General features: G+C 54.1%; 5 protein-coding genes across 5 annotated transcripts; 2 read left to right on the top strand and 3 right to left on the bottom strand.

The window, feature by feature from the left end:
* On the bottom strand, positions 1-483 carry CGCA056_v012373 (uncharacterized protein; the record flags this gene model as incomplete). Its single annotated transcript, XM_037327617.1, has 1 exon — positions 1-483. One exon carries the CDS (start codon positions 481-483, stop codon positions 1-3), a length of 483 nt encoding a protein of 160 aa, XP_037174812.1.
* Positions 484-4752: 4269 nt separating this feature from the next.
* On the top strand, positions 4753-4878 carry CGCA056_v012374 (uncharacterized protein; the record flags this gene model as incomplete). The annotated part of the gene is made up of 1 exon (XM_037327618.1): positions 4753-4878. One exon carries the CDS (start codon positions 4753-4755, stop codon positions 4876-4878), a length of 126 nt encoding a protein of 41 aa, XP_037174809.1.
* Positions 4879-7610: 2732 nt separating this feature from the next.
* CGCA056_v012375 (putative xanthine/uracil permease) lies at positions 7611-9530 on the top strand (the record flags this gene model as incomplete). Its single annotated transcript, XM_037327619.1, has 2 exons — positions 7611-7691; positions 7857-9530. The coding sequence occupies 2 exons, from the start codon at positions 7611-7613 to the stop codon at positions 9528-9530; spliced, it is 1755 nt and encodes a 584-aa protein (XP_037174810.1).
* A 234-nt stretch (positions 9531-9764) lies between these two features.
* TAD2-0 (tRNA-specific adenosine deaminase TAD2) lies at positions 9765-11109 on the bottom strand (the record flags this gene model as incomplete). The annotated part of the gene is made up of 3 exons (XM_037327620.1): positions 9765-9964; positions 10026-10758; positions 10831-11109. 3 exons carry the CDS (start codon positions 11107-11109, stop codon positions 9765-9767), a joined length of 1212 nt encoding a protein of 403 aa, XP_037174807.1.
* Positions 11110-12674: 1565 nt separating this feature from the next.
* CGCA056_v012377 (uncharacterized protein) lies at positions 12675-14969 on the bottom strand (the record flags this gene model as incomplete). Its single annotated transcript, XM_037327621.1, has 1 exon — positions 12675-14969. One exon carries the CDS (start codon positions 14967-14969, stop codon positions 12675-12677), a length of 2295 nt encoding a protein of 764 aa, XP_037174808.1.
* Positions 14970-18136: the final 3167 nt, after the last annotated feature.

Raw genomic sequence — 18136 nt, forward strand, 5'->3', positions numbered from 1 at the left:
CTATGGCAGGATTCCTGGGCACAGACCGACCCCTTGTGGAGCGTTCCTGCCCTGGTTGGACAAAGCGGCCTGGCGAGTCATTTCTCCCATTACCGCGGCCCGGGGCCGCATGTTCAGCAGAGCGTTTATGGGGTTCGTTCTGGTAGTCTGAATGGCGAGCACGATATGTCGCGCTAGCCCTACGCGGAACAGCGCCGTCATCCTCTGCGTGACGTGACCTTCTCCTATCGCTGATCTGAGGCTCTGGATCGTAGTCGGCATAACGGGAGCGGCGCGTATTACTGGGACGCATTTCTGGGTCATAGTCAGGGTATTTGGCGCGTCTTGTCTCGCTTGTTCGGGGCGGGTGGTAGGCATGTTGTCGCTCACGACCCCGACGAGATGCGGGCGCGTATGTGTCGAAGCCTTCTCGATCATTGGTGGCCCGATACGAGTCCCCCGCGGAGGGCCCATGGCTTCGCGCTCGCCGAGGGAGGGCTTCATCGTAGTCGTCGTGGTAGTTTTCCTTAGGAGCTTTGCGATCACGCCTTGTATCTACTGGAGCTATGTGGTCGTCCAGTACGGTGTCCTTGCGCTCTTTGCGGTGCCTGCGGGTCTCGCGAGGATCTTTCTTTTGAGCATGTTCTCGCGGGTTATCATCGTAAGAGGCAACAGGTGCGGCTGCAGGCTCAGATCTGTGGCGACGGCGAGGTCCCGGGCTGCGACCCCTGGGAGGATATGGGTCGTCGTATGGGGCGGCTGCCGGACGGCGATACTGATATGCATGCGGCGGGTAAGAGCCATCCAAATCGATGTCGGGTGCTCGACGGTGAGGGCGTCCCATCCTTAGTCAGGATGGTCGGTTGTGTATCCAGCTGATGAGAGGAGGCGAGGGAGGTAAAGGATGGTCAGACAGGCAGATTTGTAGCGAGAATCCTAGTGGCTTTTGGGAGGATTGATTCTAGAGACGAGCATGGTGAGCAAAGAGACGAAGACTATGTGAGGGGGAGGAAACCTGGGGGTTGCGTATATAACAGTGCGTAAATCACACGGGAGTCCATGTTGTCGTCGTTTGGGGGTGGGGAGGGGTGTGGCGTGGGTTTGGGTTGGTTGGTTGGTTGGGTCAGGATGATGGGTGCGAAAATGAAAAGGTCTGGGTGGATTGATGGAGAGACTAGTCTAGGCAGTGTCGACAGGCCGGAAGATGAAGCCAATACGATTGCAGGCACACATCCCTCTTCCCTCTGGTCTGAATGACTGCCTGTCTGTCATGGAAACCAGGCCTGACCAGCCAAAAACCGAGATCAGACGGGAGTTGTTTAACGAGGATAGCGTCACACGTAGGCGATCGGCTGACCGCTGTAGTTTTGCGGGGGTTTACGGGTCGGAGGACTCCACTGCAGTCGCGTGCGTTCGCTCAGTGGCTCGGGGTAATGTTGGGGCTCTTTCTTGCTTCCCACAAGTGCGGTCTTAGTCTTCCTTCGCCTCACCTGGTGGAACCAGTGAGGCAACCTCGAACTCTGCATCATACTTAGCCGTAGGTCGTTTGATAATAAGTCTTTCTCCAAGGGCCCGGCCTGCCACGTCGTGTACTCTCCTCACCAATATTGAGTCTGACCTCTATTCCCCCCCCCCCCCCCCCCCCCCCCCCCCCTTTTCTTCTTTTGCCCTTTCCTTCAATCTGATTTCATGGCTCTAGTCGCCCGTTATTCCAATATTCGTACCCAATTATCTAACCAAGCAAGCAGAACTTGGCGTCTCAAGGTCACCTTGTTACATTATCACGACATGGGCTCCGGAGGAATTCGCTGCAGGGCGGTTGTGTTGTGGCGGCATCTGGAGTGCTGCAGAATTCGAGGAGCGGAACTTGCCCTGAGCCAGCCTATCGTTGGTTGTGGCCGGCTGGAAACCCACATCTAGACCTCGGACCCCCGTGCCAACGACATGCAGGGTCCAACATATGACGTCACATGAGGTCAAGGTGCGTCTTCAAGCCACCATCCAGACAAATGCTGTTGGAGTTTGCAATCCCAAACGCATTGCATCCGCACACCTGCATCACGATCCAACATCATGAAGTCAGCTTGTCCACAAATTCATGGCTAATCTGCCTATCAAGCCCCCCTGAATCCCGAGGTGCAAGCAACTCCGTGGCATCACAGCACTGATCCCAACTTCCACTCCAGGTGTCGTTAGTTCAGCTTTCTACTAGTCGAACTACCCAACACCTGACTTTTCACTAGTCAGTGTCCTCGACACCGCTTGACTGCACACTCACAGCCAAACCAATGCATCCTGTAGGGAAGGAGAAAGAATGCAGGGCGGTCAACACTTACTTCGGCCCAGTCTGCATGGTACTGCTTCTTTGATCAGACGGTACTCCTGCTGAAGATTCGCTGCGGGTGACGTCGTGAGATTACTTGACATGGCAATGAAGTCCAATCGCTCAACCTGAGGCGGCACACTACCTAGGTAGGCCAGCATTCATCACATCACGCGACGTGAAAGGAAAGAGAGGGGCAATTGCATTTCGGGTGTCGCTTCAGATCGGCCCTGAGTTCTGGGAGCGTTAGGTGCCGAGTTGGACACGTCCCCCTTCAAAGGTTATCAAGTTCGGATGACATTCAACTACTTAATCTGGCGAAGGCAGAATCCTTATGATGGGTACTGGCATGGATGGAAACCTCGATAATCGAGTCTAGAGGTGCAGGCGCTAGCATCGGCGTTCCTGAGACTCGCATGGGTTTGCTGGCCAACTTTCGACTTGACCAGAAGCCATCCGTTGCGCAAGACCAAACTTCCCACCTTAGATGCTATGCACAGGCCCTATTATTGAGCCAAGGCTAGCGCGGTGTGGGATGGATGATTACCTTAGCAAAGCAGGCCCCTGGGACTTTTCCTACTTTCCCGCCGCTGGCCTGGTCTGACTCAGCAATACCGCCCGCATCTCGATGCGTGCTGTGGTTTCTCTCTGAGCACAAAGTTCTAAAGAGATCGCCTATCCTTCCTGTGTCTGCGCGGCTATATTTCCTGCGTACTTAATCACTCCTGTTCAGAGACGATAGGAGCAGCGACGACGACGATTGAAGCACGACGATAAGTAGACTAGCCACAGGAAAAGTAGTCGGCATAGCACAGGAGAAATAGGCGGTCTCGTTCTAAAATCTCACACAAGCCTCAAGCAAGTCGGACAAGGCATCGCCGAGGTTGGGTCGGTCCCAAACCCGTGGCACCGTTCCATATCACAAGCGGGCTGCGCACATGTGCCGTGGGAGACAGGACCCTGATTAACATACAACGCTGCTGTTCAAATATTGCCACTCCGGTCTTCGGGCATCGCGATTTCGAGACTCTAACATCAGCCAAACAGTCCTACGGTCGTGTACGAATACGTTATTCTGTGGGCGCTTTCCCTCCCGAGCTCTCGGATCCCGCGGTGCAATCCCGGCGAAGTGCGCTGGTTTCTGATTAGTGCTGGTCTGTCGTATTTTCAGCGATATCCAAAAAGAAAGCGGGGCCAAAGATAAGAGATGTCTCGTTTGGGTTATATGTCCCGTGCCGCGAAGTTGTCCTTGGATAACGGTCGGCTGTTGTCCATCTGAACATGCCGCCGTATTCTCCACAACCGAGAATGAGATGGGTTGCCCACCTTGGACGAAGCTAGGCCAAGATGACAGTGCATTGACATGCCATCTGATCCCGAACATTCGGGTCGTTCCTTCGCTTCGTGCATGAACCAAGTGAATGTCACTGAAAAGGATGGAATATCCACCCCGGAAACTTGGGACATTAGATCGAGGCTGCACTGTCTACGACGCTTCAAGGCTGGCCGTGAAACTCTGCAATGAACACACATTGTAGAACGCATCACGCTTAGCCGGTAGCCACTGGTGATGAAATACCTAGTCTGGAGCCGCGGCCAAAGAAAGTGTGGCCAGGCTTGCAGCGGTATGTGTCACGACAGCGAGTCAGTGACTATAACCCAATGGAATCTGCAAACACTTGTTCTTGCATACTCAGAACCGAGCGACGTCAGCAGGATCGCCAAAAAGCTATCTATCGTGACCACACCAGAATCACATATCCCATTTAATTCGACCATCTTTCGAATCTCTGGGACTCATAAGATGATCCACGCGCGGAAACGGCATGGCCGTCAGGCGAGGGCATGATTCCTTCCTTCCTGCACATCCTCACTCATGCAGTCTGGTGGTGGTGGTGAAGGCGTTTGTCGGCGATGCGCTAGCGCTGCGGTGTGCCCTCCCTCGGTTTCCCAACTTGCAATTCGTGGGGGTGGGCCGGGCCCTTGCTGGAGTGAGCTGGCAATCACAATCGAAATCGTAATCAGCAGCCGGGGTGCATGTCGGGGGGCTCCTATCGCTCAGACGAATGGCAGGTAACAGATTAGACGTGAACTGGACCAAACATGCGTACACTCTTTGCCGTCGGTGGAGTGGTCCGCCGACGACCGTTCTTCGCCCGGTTTCGTCCAAGAAGTCGTCGCCAGGCATCCAACCACGATAACGAATGACGGGGGACGTAGTCCGGGCGACGCCGTTCGGGCAAAGCAGTTGTAGAAAAGGGGAGGGTGGGTTTCTCCGGCCGCCAATTAATCCATCCATCGACAGCTGGTGGCGCAGAGACAACAAAGTCAGAAAGGGTATCTGTACGTATCTACTGATTGTACTGTACCAGAGGCTGGAATCTCAACATCAAGTAGGTACCCAAGAAACGGAAGCGCCCAGGGCAAGACATTACATCGCAGCAGTGGATATGGTGGACATGGCCGGCTTGGCGACAACCGGGACGTGGCCTTCGCCGACTTTGTCTCGCATGGCTGGTTTACCAGATGAGCTTGTATTACCAATACCAGGGCGACAACTACTATGTATGTGCTAGCTACCTACTGCGGAGGAGCTGACGATGCTGATGCCAAGAACGAACGACATGGAGACTGATTAGGACATGTCGCCCTCCCGTCGCCAGCACACCATACCGACCGCGCCATCTGAAGAGTTCCACGAGGTGGCGCTGTCCGGTATCCGGCGGTCTGATGGCGCTGTCAAGACGCACTGCTGCGGTGTCAAGCTGGAAAAAGAAAGCAACGGACGGCGTTGAAGTCCACACGCGAGGCTGTCCTCAGCTACCTATACCTTACCTCATTGCCTGTTATGGTACCGGACGTCTTTTGGGCTCTCTCACTACGGCCCCGCCCGGCCACGGCGGGCCACGTCCAAGAACAGCATAGCACCGGGCCTGTGAGCCCAATCAAGCGTGGCAATCGCCCCTCTTCGAAGCTGAAAAATGGGGTGTTAATCCCGCGGTCAATGGGCGGCTGCGGCAAGTAGAGATAGCTGCCCCGGCCGAGACAGCTGCCCCCATGTGGAGGCACCAGGCGGGCTGCAATGTACTGTGCTGCCGGTCATCGGCCGCGAGGCTCCGCCTCGTACAATCGAACACAGTATGCGTACATCTCATCCCACGGAGGTTCCGGCACGGCACCGATGGCAATGGTTGGTTTATTGCTGAGCCTCCAAAGCCCAATGTACCTGAGTGTGCTAAGTCAGTCCCCGAAGGAGACTTGGTCCCGAAAACCAGGGCGGGAGGGAAGAGGGAGGCAGAGATGCCAGAACAATGAAAGTGACTATTATGCGTGCAACAAGTCCCCTCCGTTCTAGGCTTCCTGCCATCTTTGCCCGGCTGCGGTAGCAGTGACAGAGGCAGTCGGCGCGATACCACCATCAGCCGGGGCACAGCATGATTCAACGTCGGAGAACCCTTAATCAAGACCAAGTGCTCACCGACCCAAGGTTCCTTGCCTTAGTGTGCATTTCCCGTACCTTAAACCACCTTAGCTCAAGATGGGTCCGAACCGTGCAGTCAAAACATAGAGCTCCTCGACTTCAATGGGGACTTTTTACCTGCACTTCATGCCCCTGCCCTAATGCTAGGCAAGGCGAGGTACCTACCCAAGGTAAGGTAAGGTCGGGTAGGCCGCACTTTTGTGCGACTGGACGCTGTTTTCCAAACCCGAAAACCTTTCCGCCTCTTTTGTGGGTCGCGAGTCCAAATTTCCGTAACATCCAATTCTACTTCTCGACTTCTGCAACCCGCCATTTGCGGCAACGATGCTCTCGTCCTGACCCTGACCATTACCTTTTCCCGCTTGAGCACACATACTCACGGGCCTCTCTCCTTCCTCCCAGCACCTATGCTGTTCTGCATTTGAATGGCGCCGTGTGGCGCTCGATACGGCAGGTTTCTGACGTGACATGGCACCTGAAATTGGACGATAAAAGTGAGGGAGTTCCATTCCCGAACGAAGCCACACCGAATGGAGACCTAGCTGCTGGCGGTGGCGCCTCCATACCATGTGGTGAGGACGGGAGGGTATCCATTCGTGTGGCCAAGTGAGTAAACGGCCATACTAATCGTGGGTCCTATCTCTGATGACCTGCCTTAGATATCGGCTTAGCCATACCTTAATCGGTAGCCGCGAAAGAAAAAGACAGCGGTCGGGACGCGCTTCCTTTGTTTCTTCTCCCCTCCCCCCTCGTCGCCCCTTCCCCTCCCCGTAGAATCCATCAATACTTTTTCAACCCCGTCCATGAGTGAGTTGAGTTCAGCTTGACTTCTAGCCCGTTGACGCGACCGCGTCGCACACAAGCGCCGCGACGCCCTCTGCCTTGGTAGGAGGTGGTCCGGTCCAGCCTTCATTTGGATACCTTACCACGGCGACGTCGACGTATAGCGCCCAGGACGCTGCCATGCATGCGGTGCGATGCCATGGCTATGTATCCGGGCCGGATGCAAGTACCTTCCCGCGCTAAAGGGCTTGTCCGCCTTGCCTCACATACCTTACTAGTCTTTGCGATACATGTACGGATGCCACACCATTCTCTTGACATACTGCGTAGAACGATGGAAGCCAAAGTTAGAACGTGGGTGCCATGCCATGCACCTCCATCGCATCAAATCCCATCGTTCCAGCATCCGTATCCTTGCCCACCTGCCCGCCTACGGCCTGCGCCAGTGATCCACGCCATGCCCCATCACAGGCTGGACCCCCCGCCCCCCCGGCGATCCAGCAAATGATAATCATTTTCGCGCTATTAAATAATGGCTCGAGTTTTCTTTGATAACGGGACTGACTGGCTGGATGTTGTCCATCGGCCTTGCCTCCTCCGAATTTGCTGCCGCGCATTCTACGCAGCAGGTTGATAAAAACCTGACGTCTTGCCGCTCTCTCGGACAGCTTGCTGCTTCTCTAGGCTTGTCCTCCTCCTACCCACTTATCACCGTTGTCCTTGTCCGGTCTTCGTCGGCAGTGCGATCTCGAACCAGATCTGTTGCACTGGAACCTCCTGCGTCCTCGCAAACTACCTATCGCTGGTGTCAAGTTGACTGAAGCTTTCCCGGTCTTGCTTTTCACGCTTGCTTTTCCGGCGACGAAAATCTACGCTGCCACCTTTCTCACTTTGATCAGACTCTATCGGCTTTTGATCGCCACACCTGGTCATATTTTCTTCTTCGTTTCCATTTTCTTTCTTTCCCCTGGCCTGTAGACTGGGCCGTCTGATCTCTCCTCGGACACCAACGCTGAAGAGGGAGGGGGGAAAATTTTGTGCAAGATGGGGTGGATTCATAACGCCAATGCCAAGATCGCCGCTAGCCCGGTCGGTCGGTGGTTCCAACTTGAAGGCTCCGGCCATGTAAGTCGCAGTGCCCCTAGATCATTCCTTGACTATCCCAATTGGCGTTGAGCTCGGCTCGCCTGCTTCTCATGGTCGCAGGTCGCCGTCAGACGCGAGGATGGCAGGACTGGATGGTTTTCTTGCCCAATATCTGACTGCGGTTACTAACCGAAACAACTGCAGCCCCGAGAGCGTAAGGGCTCGTACTTCTTCACCGAGATCCGTGCCGGTCTTGTCGCCTTTTTCGCCATGGCTTACATCATTGCCGTCAACTCGTCCATCGTGTCTGATACCGGCGGCACCTGTGTTTGCCCTCGTACAGCCGATGACTTTACTTGCGACAAGGACGAAGATTATCTGCTGTGTGTGGCTGAGGTGAAGCGCGACATCGTCACTGCTACCGCCGCCATCTCTGCTCTGGCCACCTTTTTCATGGGTCTGCTTGCCAACATGCCCGTTGGCTGCGCCCCGGGCATGGGTCTGAACGCCTACTTCGCTTACTCTGTCGTCGGCTACCACGGGACCGGCGCCGTTCCCTACCAGGTCGCCCTCACTGCCATCTTCATTGAGGGCTTCATATTCTTCGGCCTCGCTCTGCTTGGGATGCGCCAGTGGCTTGCCCGTGCCATTCCCCGCTCTATCAAGCTCGCCACCGGTGTCGGCATCGGCTTCTTCCTCACCCTGATCGGTCTGACTTACAGCGAAGGTATCGGCCTGATCGTCGGTGCCACCTCCACCCCCTTAGAGTTGGCCGGATGTGAGCAAGGCCTCATGGTGGACGGCCTTTGCCCCTCTTCAACCAAGATGCGCAGCCCAACCATGTGGATTGGCATCTTCTGCGGTGGCATACTGACCGTCATGCTCATGATGTACCGCTTCAAGGGCGCCATCCTCGCTGGCATCATCCTTGTCAGCATCATCTCCTGGCCCCGCGGGACCGACGTTACCTACTTTCCCTACACTGCTGTCGGGGACTCGAACTTCGACTTCTTCAAAAAGGTTGTCGATTTTCACCCCATTCAGCATACCCTCAATGTCCAGGAATGGAATGTTGCCGGTTACAGTGGCGCCTTCGGCCTTGCCCTCATCACCTTTTTATATGTCGATATTCTTGACTGTACCGGCACGCTGTACTCGATGGCTCGATTCGCAAACCTTATCGACGAGGAGACGCAGGATTTCGAGGGCTCTTCTGTCGCTTACATGGTTGACGCCCTTAGCATTTCGATTGGCGCCCTCTTCGGCACTCCCCCAGTCACTGCTTTTGTCGAGTCAGGCGCCGGCATCTCTGAGGGCGGAAAGACTGGCATCACTGCAATGATGACTGGGCTTTGCTTCTTTATATCAGTCTTCTTTGCTCCTATCTTCGCTTCTATTCCATCCTGGGCTACCGGCTGCGTCTTGGTTCTTGTTGGATCCATGATGGTCCGGGCCGTGACCGAGATCAATTGGAGATACATGGGCGATGCTGTCCCTGCGTTCATTACTATGGCTCTTATGCCCTTCACGTATTCCATCGCCGATGGCCTGATTGGTGGTGTCTGCAGCTACATCTTGATCAACACCCTAGTCTGGGTGATCGAGAAGGCCTCTTTTGGCCGCATAGTTCCCCCTAATAAGGACGAGAAGGATCCTTGGACGTGGCGCATTCCTGGTGGCATCCTTCCGCCGTGGGTTAGACGTCTCATCAAGGGCAAGAAGGACTTCTGGCGTGCAGACCACCAAGATGGCGGCAACGTCGCCGAGGAGCCTCAGCCTCTGGAGAAGACGGCCAGTTCTGACCAGGGTGGCTCGGTGAACGGGAAAGACAAGGACGTTGGCGAGACCATCTCACCGCGGGGTGACAGGTCATCTTGAGTGGTATCAGTAAGGGAGGATCTTGGAAATTATAAACATAAAGTACGAATGTCTTGCTTGTTACTTGGACAGGATACCCGACCATGGACATGCGTCCAGCATTATTTGCTTTAAATTTACAACAGCAGCAGTAATGAGAAAGGTGAATATTCCCACCCGTGGTGCTTGCTACTGGCTTGGTAGGGTGTTTTTGCCGGACATACTGCGAGTGGCTCTCATGACGTACGAGCTGGTTCAGGCCCTGACATCCTCGCCATTGCCGAGAGTAGCAATCGTGCCAATTGCAGACTCAACAATGCCGTCCTGAGTATCGTGGGGGCTTGCAGCTTCAGCGTCGGTGGATACGGCTGGTGCCGTTGTGACGGCTTCGCTTCCAGCTTGTTCCATGGCAGCAAGTCGCGCAGCCCTGCCTTCCTTCTTTCGCGGTACCGGTGCTGTGGGATGTATCAGTAGACGAATCATTGCCACAGATTTTCAATGGCAACGAGAACTTACCGCGGCCATTTTCCTGGACGTAGAAACGCCGGAGAAGACTGACAGCTTCGTCACGGCCCCATCCGCCCTCTGCTTCGAATCCACGCTCCACGTTGCCACCATCGCCGGGTTGGTCTGTTGCTTGGCGGTTGCCCATCAGCATGCTCTTGTTCGACGAAGAGCTAGATGGTCGGGAGATGTTGCTAGCGTTAGTGGAGACCTGGAGAGGCTTTGTTGCAGGGGTAGGATCGGACGAGCTGGTTGAGTTCTTGTGAATGCTGAACACGCCACCGGTGCCGCCAAACTTGTCGTTGACAGCGCCGAAATAGACCTTGTTGATGCCAAGCTGTCGCAGAAGGCCAGCACACATGACGCAGGGTTCGACTGTAACGTACAGAACACACTCCCGGACAATGGAGCGGGCGACTTGAGTATCTCGGTGCAGCTTCTGACCGTAGGGGTACAGGTGACCGTTTCTGACATAGTCATCGTCCATAGGGAACAAGTCCGAGTCGTCGTCATCTTGAGTGTCAGACTTAGAACGCTGGTCGGCCGACGAGTCGAATTGTTTATCGGCCGGCTTCTCAGACTTGCCCGCTCCGTAGGAGAGAAGGGCGGACAGTGCCATGAACTCAGCATGCCGGGTACCGTTCCGAGTAACATTTGTTGCATTCATGCCTCTGGCCACGACGGCTCCCTTGTGGACGAGAACACAGCCAACGGGTGTCTCGTTCGTCCTCAAAGCCAGACGGGCCTGCAGGAAAAGTCAGCCACTGCGTTGAACAACCTCATCATCACGTGGCATTCAAGAATAACCACAACCTACCATATCCAGAGCCTGGTCCATGAAGACCTGATGGATGCGCTTTTCCCCGGTAGGAGTGTAGGGGTCACGGTTGATGGAGCCGGACGACCGAGGTCGAGAGGCTGCGTCATCGACGGAGAGGCGGGTCAAGACGGCAGTGGGAGCGACAACTGCAGTTGGGGGAACTTGATTCTCCTTGTCGTTGGTCAAAGCAGGAGCGGTCATGGTCTTCGGAGAATCTGGGTTTCCGGCTGAGTCTCGAGTATGGGAAACGATGGTTCGAGGTGCGACATCGGCCATTTTCGATTGTTCCAATGATGGTGGCAAGTTTTGTTCTCTTGGGGGAGATGATTGTGACTGGGAAGACGCTGCTGAGGCGGATGGAGGTGAAGGGGAATGTGATGGTGAGGTCAACGGTGGAGCAGATTTGGTGTTGGGAGAGAAGGGGGATTTGAGACGGGCGAAGACTGTCTGTAGGAATTTCCCAGTCGTTGAAAACCGCTGCATCCTTCTTTCCTGTGACTCGGAGTCATCTGGGGTCGATCCCATTGTGGAAGGCGCCTTCGTCATATTGCCCATCTTGGCAGGCTCGTCGATGCCTGCCAGTCAACAAGACTTCTTCTGGACAGGCTGGGCAGGTACCGCAAAGATCCCAGACAGCAACAACAATACTTAGATGCGCACTTGCAGGTGCAGGAGCAGCCTCCGTGGGCCTGGGCCTAGGCCTGAAGGTCTGGGTTATCTCCCTCTTTGTAGAGCAGAAGAGCAGGCAGGCTCCAGGTTTCAGGCACCTCTTTTGAGCAAACAAGTGGTCTGCTGATGAAATCAACACTACCTGACACAATCTTCTTTTGACTGCTCTCAAGTCCGCAGCTTGTCTAGGTCATCTGATTCAGCGTTCCTCCTCATCAAAGCCTTAAGGTTAGGAGAGGTCAGCATCGACCTTTCAAGGCAGAGATCGGGCACGAGAATACAGCACCAAATACCTAGTCCGTAAGCTTCCCAGTCAAAAGGTCTTTGTTGGTCTTTCCGATAAGAGTCTCTAGAAAAGTACAAGATAAAGGGTAGTGTCTAAGGCGACAGACTTGAAAACCAATGGCGACTCAAACCTGCCGGCAAAAAAAAAAAAAAAAAAAAAAAAAAAAAGTAGAAAAGAAGGGGACTGAAACAGGTGGGAAGCAGGTAAGCCCAGGAGTTCAGTTTTCAGTTGCAATGACTACTCCCTATGGCGAGAAACAGGCCTCAACCGGAAAGTCTTCTGCCCAGCCTACCTATGGTGAAGTCTGTTCGTCGTGGTCGATACCGAGAAACCAAGTTCAGAGTGCACAAACAACCCATCAGTCACATCGTGAGATGAACTAGGTTTGCAGGAATGAAGTGGGAACGTGTTCGATCACGTGATACGAGCTGTTAAGCAGTGCACTGACCATCTGAAAATGCCAAATTATACTACCAACAATTCAACTCGGCTTACCGATCTTACAGTAAATACATATATGCCACACAGGAGTCGACAAAGGAGGCTTGCAAGAAGTGAGTAAGTGCAACAAGCAACTGCTGGTTACACCCATCATGTCACGTCATCTCTTGTTATCATAGATAGAAATGTGAGCAAGACAGTATATTGTTAATCACACAAACTAGCAGGATATACAAGTTCCCTTTCCAACCTGCGCAATCAGCAAGACTGTCTTGCCCGATGATTAAGCTGACATGGCAGCCCTCGCTGGGCAATCATATCTCATCAAAACAGAGGGGTATCTCAGAAACCAACGCTCCCATAAACATCAGCAAACGCTACAACTCATTCCTTGTCCATAGAAGCCAGGAACATCCATCCAAGCCACTGGTCAACGAAGTGCCTATTAGAGCACTTGCGCGAAGCGCAGAAGCCTGGGCTCAACTGCCGGGCTCGCCCGGGGGTTTTCCGCGGCAATCTGGCGACGGGTGTGTCGTAGTCTCGTGCTGACGCAGGAGAGTAGCCTCGCGCTGTCGCTGAAGCCTTGCGGCTTTGGCGTGGTACTGAGACGGCTCTGTTGCGGTCTCAAGCCATGGAGACTTGAGTAAGGGTAGTAGGCCTCATACATAACGAGGCCAAAGAGGATCTGGACAAGGCCACCAGCAAGTGCTCGGGCTTCCAGTGAAGTGCCAATCTTGCCAAAAACTGCCACAATCAGTACTGCAGACAATAGTGCCTGTGTCATGGACAGCTGATCGACAAGAGCGCGACATGCGATTACTACATGATCGCCGACCATGGCCTCAATCGCGCTTTGCACTCCAGTCACCTTAGTGAGCGAAGACCGGGAGCTGAGCGGCGCAGACGTGCCACGACTAATCGCCGACGATGTGCTGGCAACCGGCGCGCCACGTGCTGGCGTGGCCGTGGTCTCGCCAACGCTCTCACCAGAAATTGTCGCCGTGGTAGTCGCGTAATAAGACTGCTCCTCGAACAGTGTCGAGAAGCGATCTGAAGAAGCAATGGTGGGTAGCGGTACTTGGCTTGGCACTGCTCGAACCGGAGACGCGTTGAAGCTTCCGCCTTGTGCGATTGCTAGTGACGTGTTGGAACTACTGGCCAGCGCAGCGCGGGCAGAGGTCAGTCTCGTAGTAACGTCGCTGGCGGACTGGTGCGATAGGGCTCCATCATGACTGCCATATGTCAGCAGCGGTGATTGTGCTGACCGGCTTCGGCAGGCATCTGGACGGATGGTGGAGGAGGCGCCAAGGTTCTGTTCCACTGTCAGCGTGAACATTGAAGTTAGGCAGTCAGAAGTGCGCACCAGTGAGACATTTTCAATCTCTGAAAATGAGGGGAGTGCTCTTCCACCTGATGGTAAGATATGCCCATGATCCACATAGGCAGTTTCGAGGAGTTGCGGTAATGTCAAGGCGCCGGAACCAGCTGTGCTGACCGCAGCTCTTTGGGCCAGGTTGCCTGTCTCGGCATCGTGTAGGCTTACAGACCGGCGATCTTGGGTCAAGCTTGGGCGCAAAGACGAAGCCTGACCAAAGTTGGAGGCACCAATTTCGTTGACCAAAGCAGAGTCGTCGTCCAAGAAGCTCGGCTCAGGAGAGTACAAGCTGAAATCGACGTAGTTGTTGGCCGGTCCTGAAGCATCCAGGTACGGTAGCGTCGGTGGACGTAGTGCGGCATTCTCGAACGAATCGGCGACAGAGACAGTTTGGAGGATGTCGCGGTTGGCTTGTAGTTGATCGAAAGTGGCGGAGGGCGTCGCGGGCGAACGGTTTGACTGTGGAGAGAGATGGCCCGCGGGGTCGAAGAAGAAGTCGTAGTCGAAGGGGGTGACATTGACGGCCTCGTCGTCATACTGTACGAAGGACTCCCAGGATTCGGAAAAGTCGAAAGATGTGTCGGCAACCTCAAGAGCAGGTAAGATCGGCTCAGTAAACAAGGACGGAGATATGTTATGCTGCGATTGTCGGTCTTTGACAGTACTAGTACCTGGTACAGTCGAGGTTCTGGCTTTCTTCGCTAGCCGAGCTGGGGTGGCGGGTTGCGCCTGCGCAGCTGCGGTACGCTTCTTGTGGCTTGGGTCGCACCGGACCTTCTTCTTCTTGCAAGCATCACAGGCCTTGATGATGCGCATGAGGTGTGCGTGATCCCGTTGCTCCTTCGTCTTGCAGCCGCGAGAAGCAGAATTGGTGACATCGCGGCCATCCTTGGTCATGATCTTCATTCCTGGGAGATGAGAGAAGTCGCTGGCTTGTGATTTGGCGGCAGCAGAAGCACTCTTCTTTGTGATCTTTGTGGGCTTCGTCTCCTGGGCTACCGAAGTAGGAGTTGACACGGACACAGTGCTTGGCGTCGAATGGGACCAGCTCCAGTCCGAAATGACAGGGGAAACGAAGTTGGAGTCGTAGCCGGAATCCTGCACGGGGCTAGACCGGGCAGACACTGCCTGTGTCACGACGGGATAATACTTAAAGGTTTCTCCTGTAAGTTGGGAGTACTCAAAGAAGTCCATCGAAACGGTGGCCCTCTTCTCTTTGATGGAGGCGGGTCCAGGAAAATAGGCATTGATGAGGTCGTCAAGTTGCTGGGTACCCAAAGCAGGGTAGAACTGCAGGGAGGCGCCAAGGAATGGTTGGCAGATTGAGAAGCCCTGGAGAGCGCCGACGGAGTTGTTGCGAGACATGGCCGCCATTTGATTGACGGCGGAAGCTACGGACAGGAAGCGGCGAAACGTGGACGATATTATGATGGACAATCAAGTCCTTGAGATAGAGGTCGGTTCTTTATTGCAGAGCTGGCTGAATCGATTCGTCTGAGAGATTGTAAGCCTCTACGGTATGGTTCTTGCAGCCCGTCCCTGCCGGGCATCTAATTCAAACCATCCCAGTTCCCCGCGTGCAATGGCTTGGCACTACCTAGGTAGGGGGGTATCCGCCGGCCGGTGTGTTGGGGGGGGGGGGTTCGGGCCAGGCAGACATGACCGGAAAGACTTGCGTACCTGGAACAAATTCGATGCGGCAAGAGACTATTACGTTTTTGACGATAGAAGCTTCAGAGCGTGTTACTGTAGGATCGGTTTTTGACTCAGATAGATGAGATAGGGTATTGATGATTTCCAGTGGGAAGGGAGGTAAGCCTGAGGAAGGGGGAAGGTCTCCAACTTGTGAGTGGCTTCAGCGAGTCTATCACTCGGCGTATCAAAGTCGACGAAGAGAGTAGCGAGAAAAGGAAGAAGCGGAAAGGCTTGGGCGGGAAGGGCGGGCGGGAGTCATGGAAGGTATTTCAGGTTGAGGCAGCTCATGTGCACAGCAGCATCGTCTGGTACCTTGTATACCCGGCAAGGCGCAGCCTGTCCGTGGTTTTGATTGAACTCGTCGGCGAGATGAAAATGGACTAGCGCCCTCGCGACGCCGTTTCGTAGCCCAGCCAATCATAGCCGCAAATTGAGGCCAAAGGATCCATTAGAAGTTCTCTAATTGGTTGCCCAGACCCACCTCCAGCGCGCCAGACATAAGATTTTCGGCGACCGAATTGGCTCTCGTCACGTGACTGTGAGTCAGCCTCGAAGTCAATAGCGGCCGCTCCTGGACGTTCGCACCAGCCATGCAGCTTTAGGCGGGGGCGGGCTAAAATGCTGCAATGCTGACAGGCGACTTTTGGGATACGTACCGCGTCCATGCAAGGACATTGTTCTGACTACTTTCGATGCCTTTTCTGAATGTCAGCAAGATGCCACACCCTGCACTATCGTTCTTTCGTCTTTCAAACCCCCTGCTCATAATCCTCGCCCTAGACTCACAGCGATCTGGTTTCCAGCTCAAATCATGGAAAGGACCGAAGGAAAGCAGGATACTGGAAGACTACGGCTTGCAATACAGCAAATGCTTAGGTGTAGCGGGCATCAACAGTCCTCCTTTGCACTGCGCGCACTTTTTGGGACAAGACAGGAGCTGCCCAGGCTGATGTCAGCTAGGTCGTTGGTTCGCACATTACAGGCCTATTCCACCGCGTCACCGGTCTTTATGACTATGATGAGTGTTATGTTCTTCCCGAGCGCTTCTCTCGCTGCCCAGAAAAGAGGATTCGCAATTTGAAGGTCTGGCCCTCCCAGTCGCAATCGTGAACTTCACGAGGCAATATTAAGAAAGATGACTCTGCCGCGCGTTGAGCCCACCCGCCAGCCGAAGGTCTAGATATACGCAGGCTGCAAGGGGCACGAACATAATAGAGGTTCTCTATTGACCTCATTACTACTATATTCTCTATAGGTTTCAATCACTATTATCATCCCTACAAAAATTTACTGTCCCATTGTTAGTGTTGCCCTTCTTACCCTCGTCACCATGCCTATCCTCATCGTCCTCATTGCTGAGCTAGTAGCGAAGGGATGGTTGACGGTGTCGGAATCGACTAAGCCTGACAGAGTAGTACGTTCAACAGACAAAGGTGTGTTCAGTTCCAAACCTAAGACTGCATCTGTCCGAGTTCTACGTTAGGATAGAAGGCGCCTGACCAAGTTGTTTCTGTCGGGACCCCCGCATGTTGGGGATGAAAGAACCTTTAAGAGGGCGTTCGCTGAACTCCTGGGCCTTCGTAGCTGTTTGGAAGCTGAACTAGGCATTTCGCAGTCCAAGTGTTCATTCGTTTGATCGTTCACGCCTTCGTACCTCCAGTGGGCCGAGTTCTTCGAGGTTTCTATACCGGGTAGTATGGTGCGATCGTAGCTGCTCAATCGCAAGGAAGGTTCCGTCCCAGTTTTCGCAGCTACCTTGACATCCCTATGATTCTTCTTGACCTGTCTCCCAATAGCCAAGGGCATATCTTGCTAACTAAGACGAGTGGTGATTCTGCAGGGACGCAGCCCCGCGCCTGTCGATCCCTGGAACGAAAGGCAGTGGGCCTAGTTGCCATGTTGCACTGAAGTAGCAAGTAGAGATGTGGCTGAAATTAACGGGGTTTTCACCTTGCGGTTGTGATACCGGAACGTCACCATGACGATAGCCACTTTGCCAGGTGAACTTGTCGATTCCTAACATGGAACGTAGCTTGGATGGGAGCTCGCACCTTTCTGGTCTGTTGAAAGCGGTGGCTCAAAGTGTAAGACTGAACTTAGAGGCTGAAGCCGGCCACCCCTTCCCCAAGCCTACCATGGCTGCCCAAGTTGCGAACCATGATGTCGAGTAGCAACTGAGAACGGCCGACAAACGACACTTCGAGTGCGAGGTGGGAAAGTAACAATGCCTCGTTAGCTTGCACATGGCAAAGTTGCAATCCTTGGAGAGAGAGCAGTCAAAACAAATTAAGACGCTGACAGTGAATTGGACTCGTATGCTGGCTGTATTGCGTTGATATCATTCTATCCATGAATTTTCCGTCAAGACCGTACGCTGTCGGCGGTATAGGCTCGGTTTGAATATCAGTCCGCATCCAGCGCTATTTCCACTTAGCTAGGCCTTGTACACCCCAACAGATCGTATGCCTCTCTGCTCCACGGTCCGCCATTCGCTTTGGAGAATCCTGGTAAATGTACGGTAGACGTGTCCGCCTCTTCGGGACCGGTATTCTTGTCCGAGTCGGGCTTTGACGCAGTGACACTGGGGAGTGTCAAGCTCGAGTTTGCTGAAATGAAAGATTGTGGGACGGCACCGGCGGCGTCAGATTTTGTAGCCGCCTTACGCCCTCTGGTAGCCGGATTGACGAGTCGAGCTCCTTTCGTTGATTTCGGTACTTCACTTTGTAAGATGTTGATTCCTTCGTTGTTTGAGAATCTGGGTGCCCTTTCATTTTTTCGTTTGTTGACCTCTTGGAAGAAGCTCGACTCTGGCTCAGAAGATTGGTCACGCGATAGCG

This window comes from Colletotrichum aenigma (assembly GCF_013390185.1).
Source record: "Colletotrichum aenigma strain Cg56 chromosome Unknown KSG_Cg56_contig08, whole genome shotgun sequence".
NCBI lineage: Eukaryota > Fungi > Ascomycota > Sordariomycetes > Glomerellales > Glomerellaceae > Colletotrichum > Colletotrichum aenigma.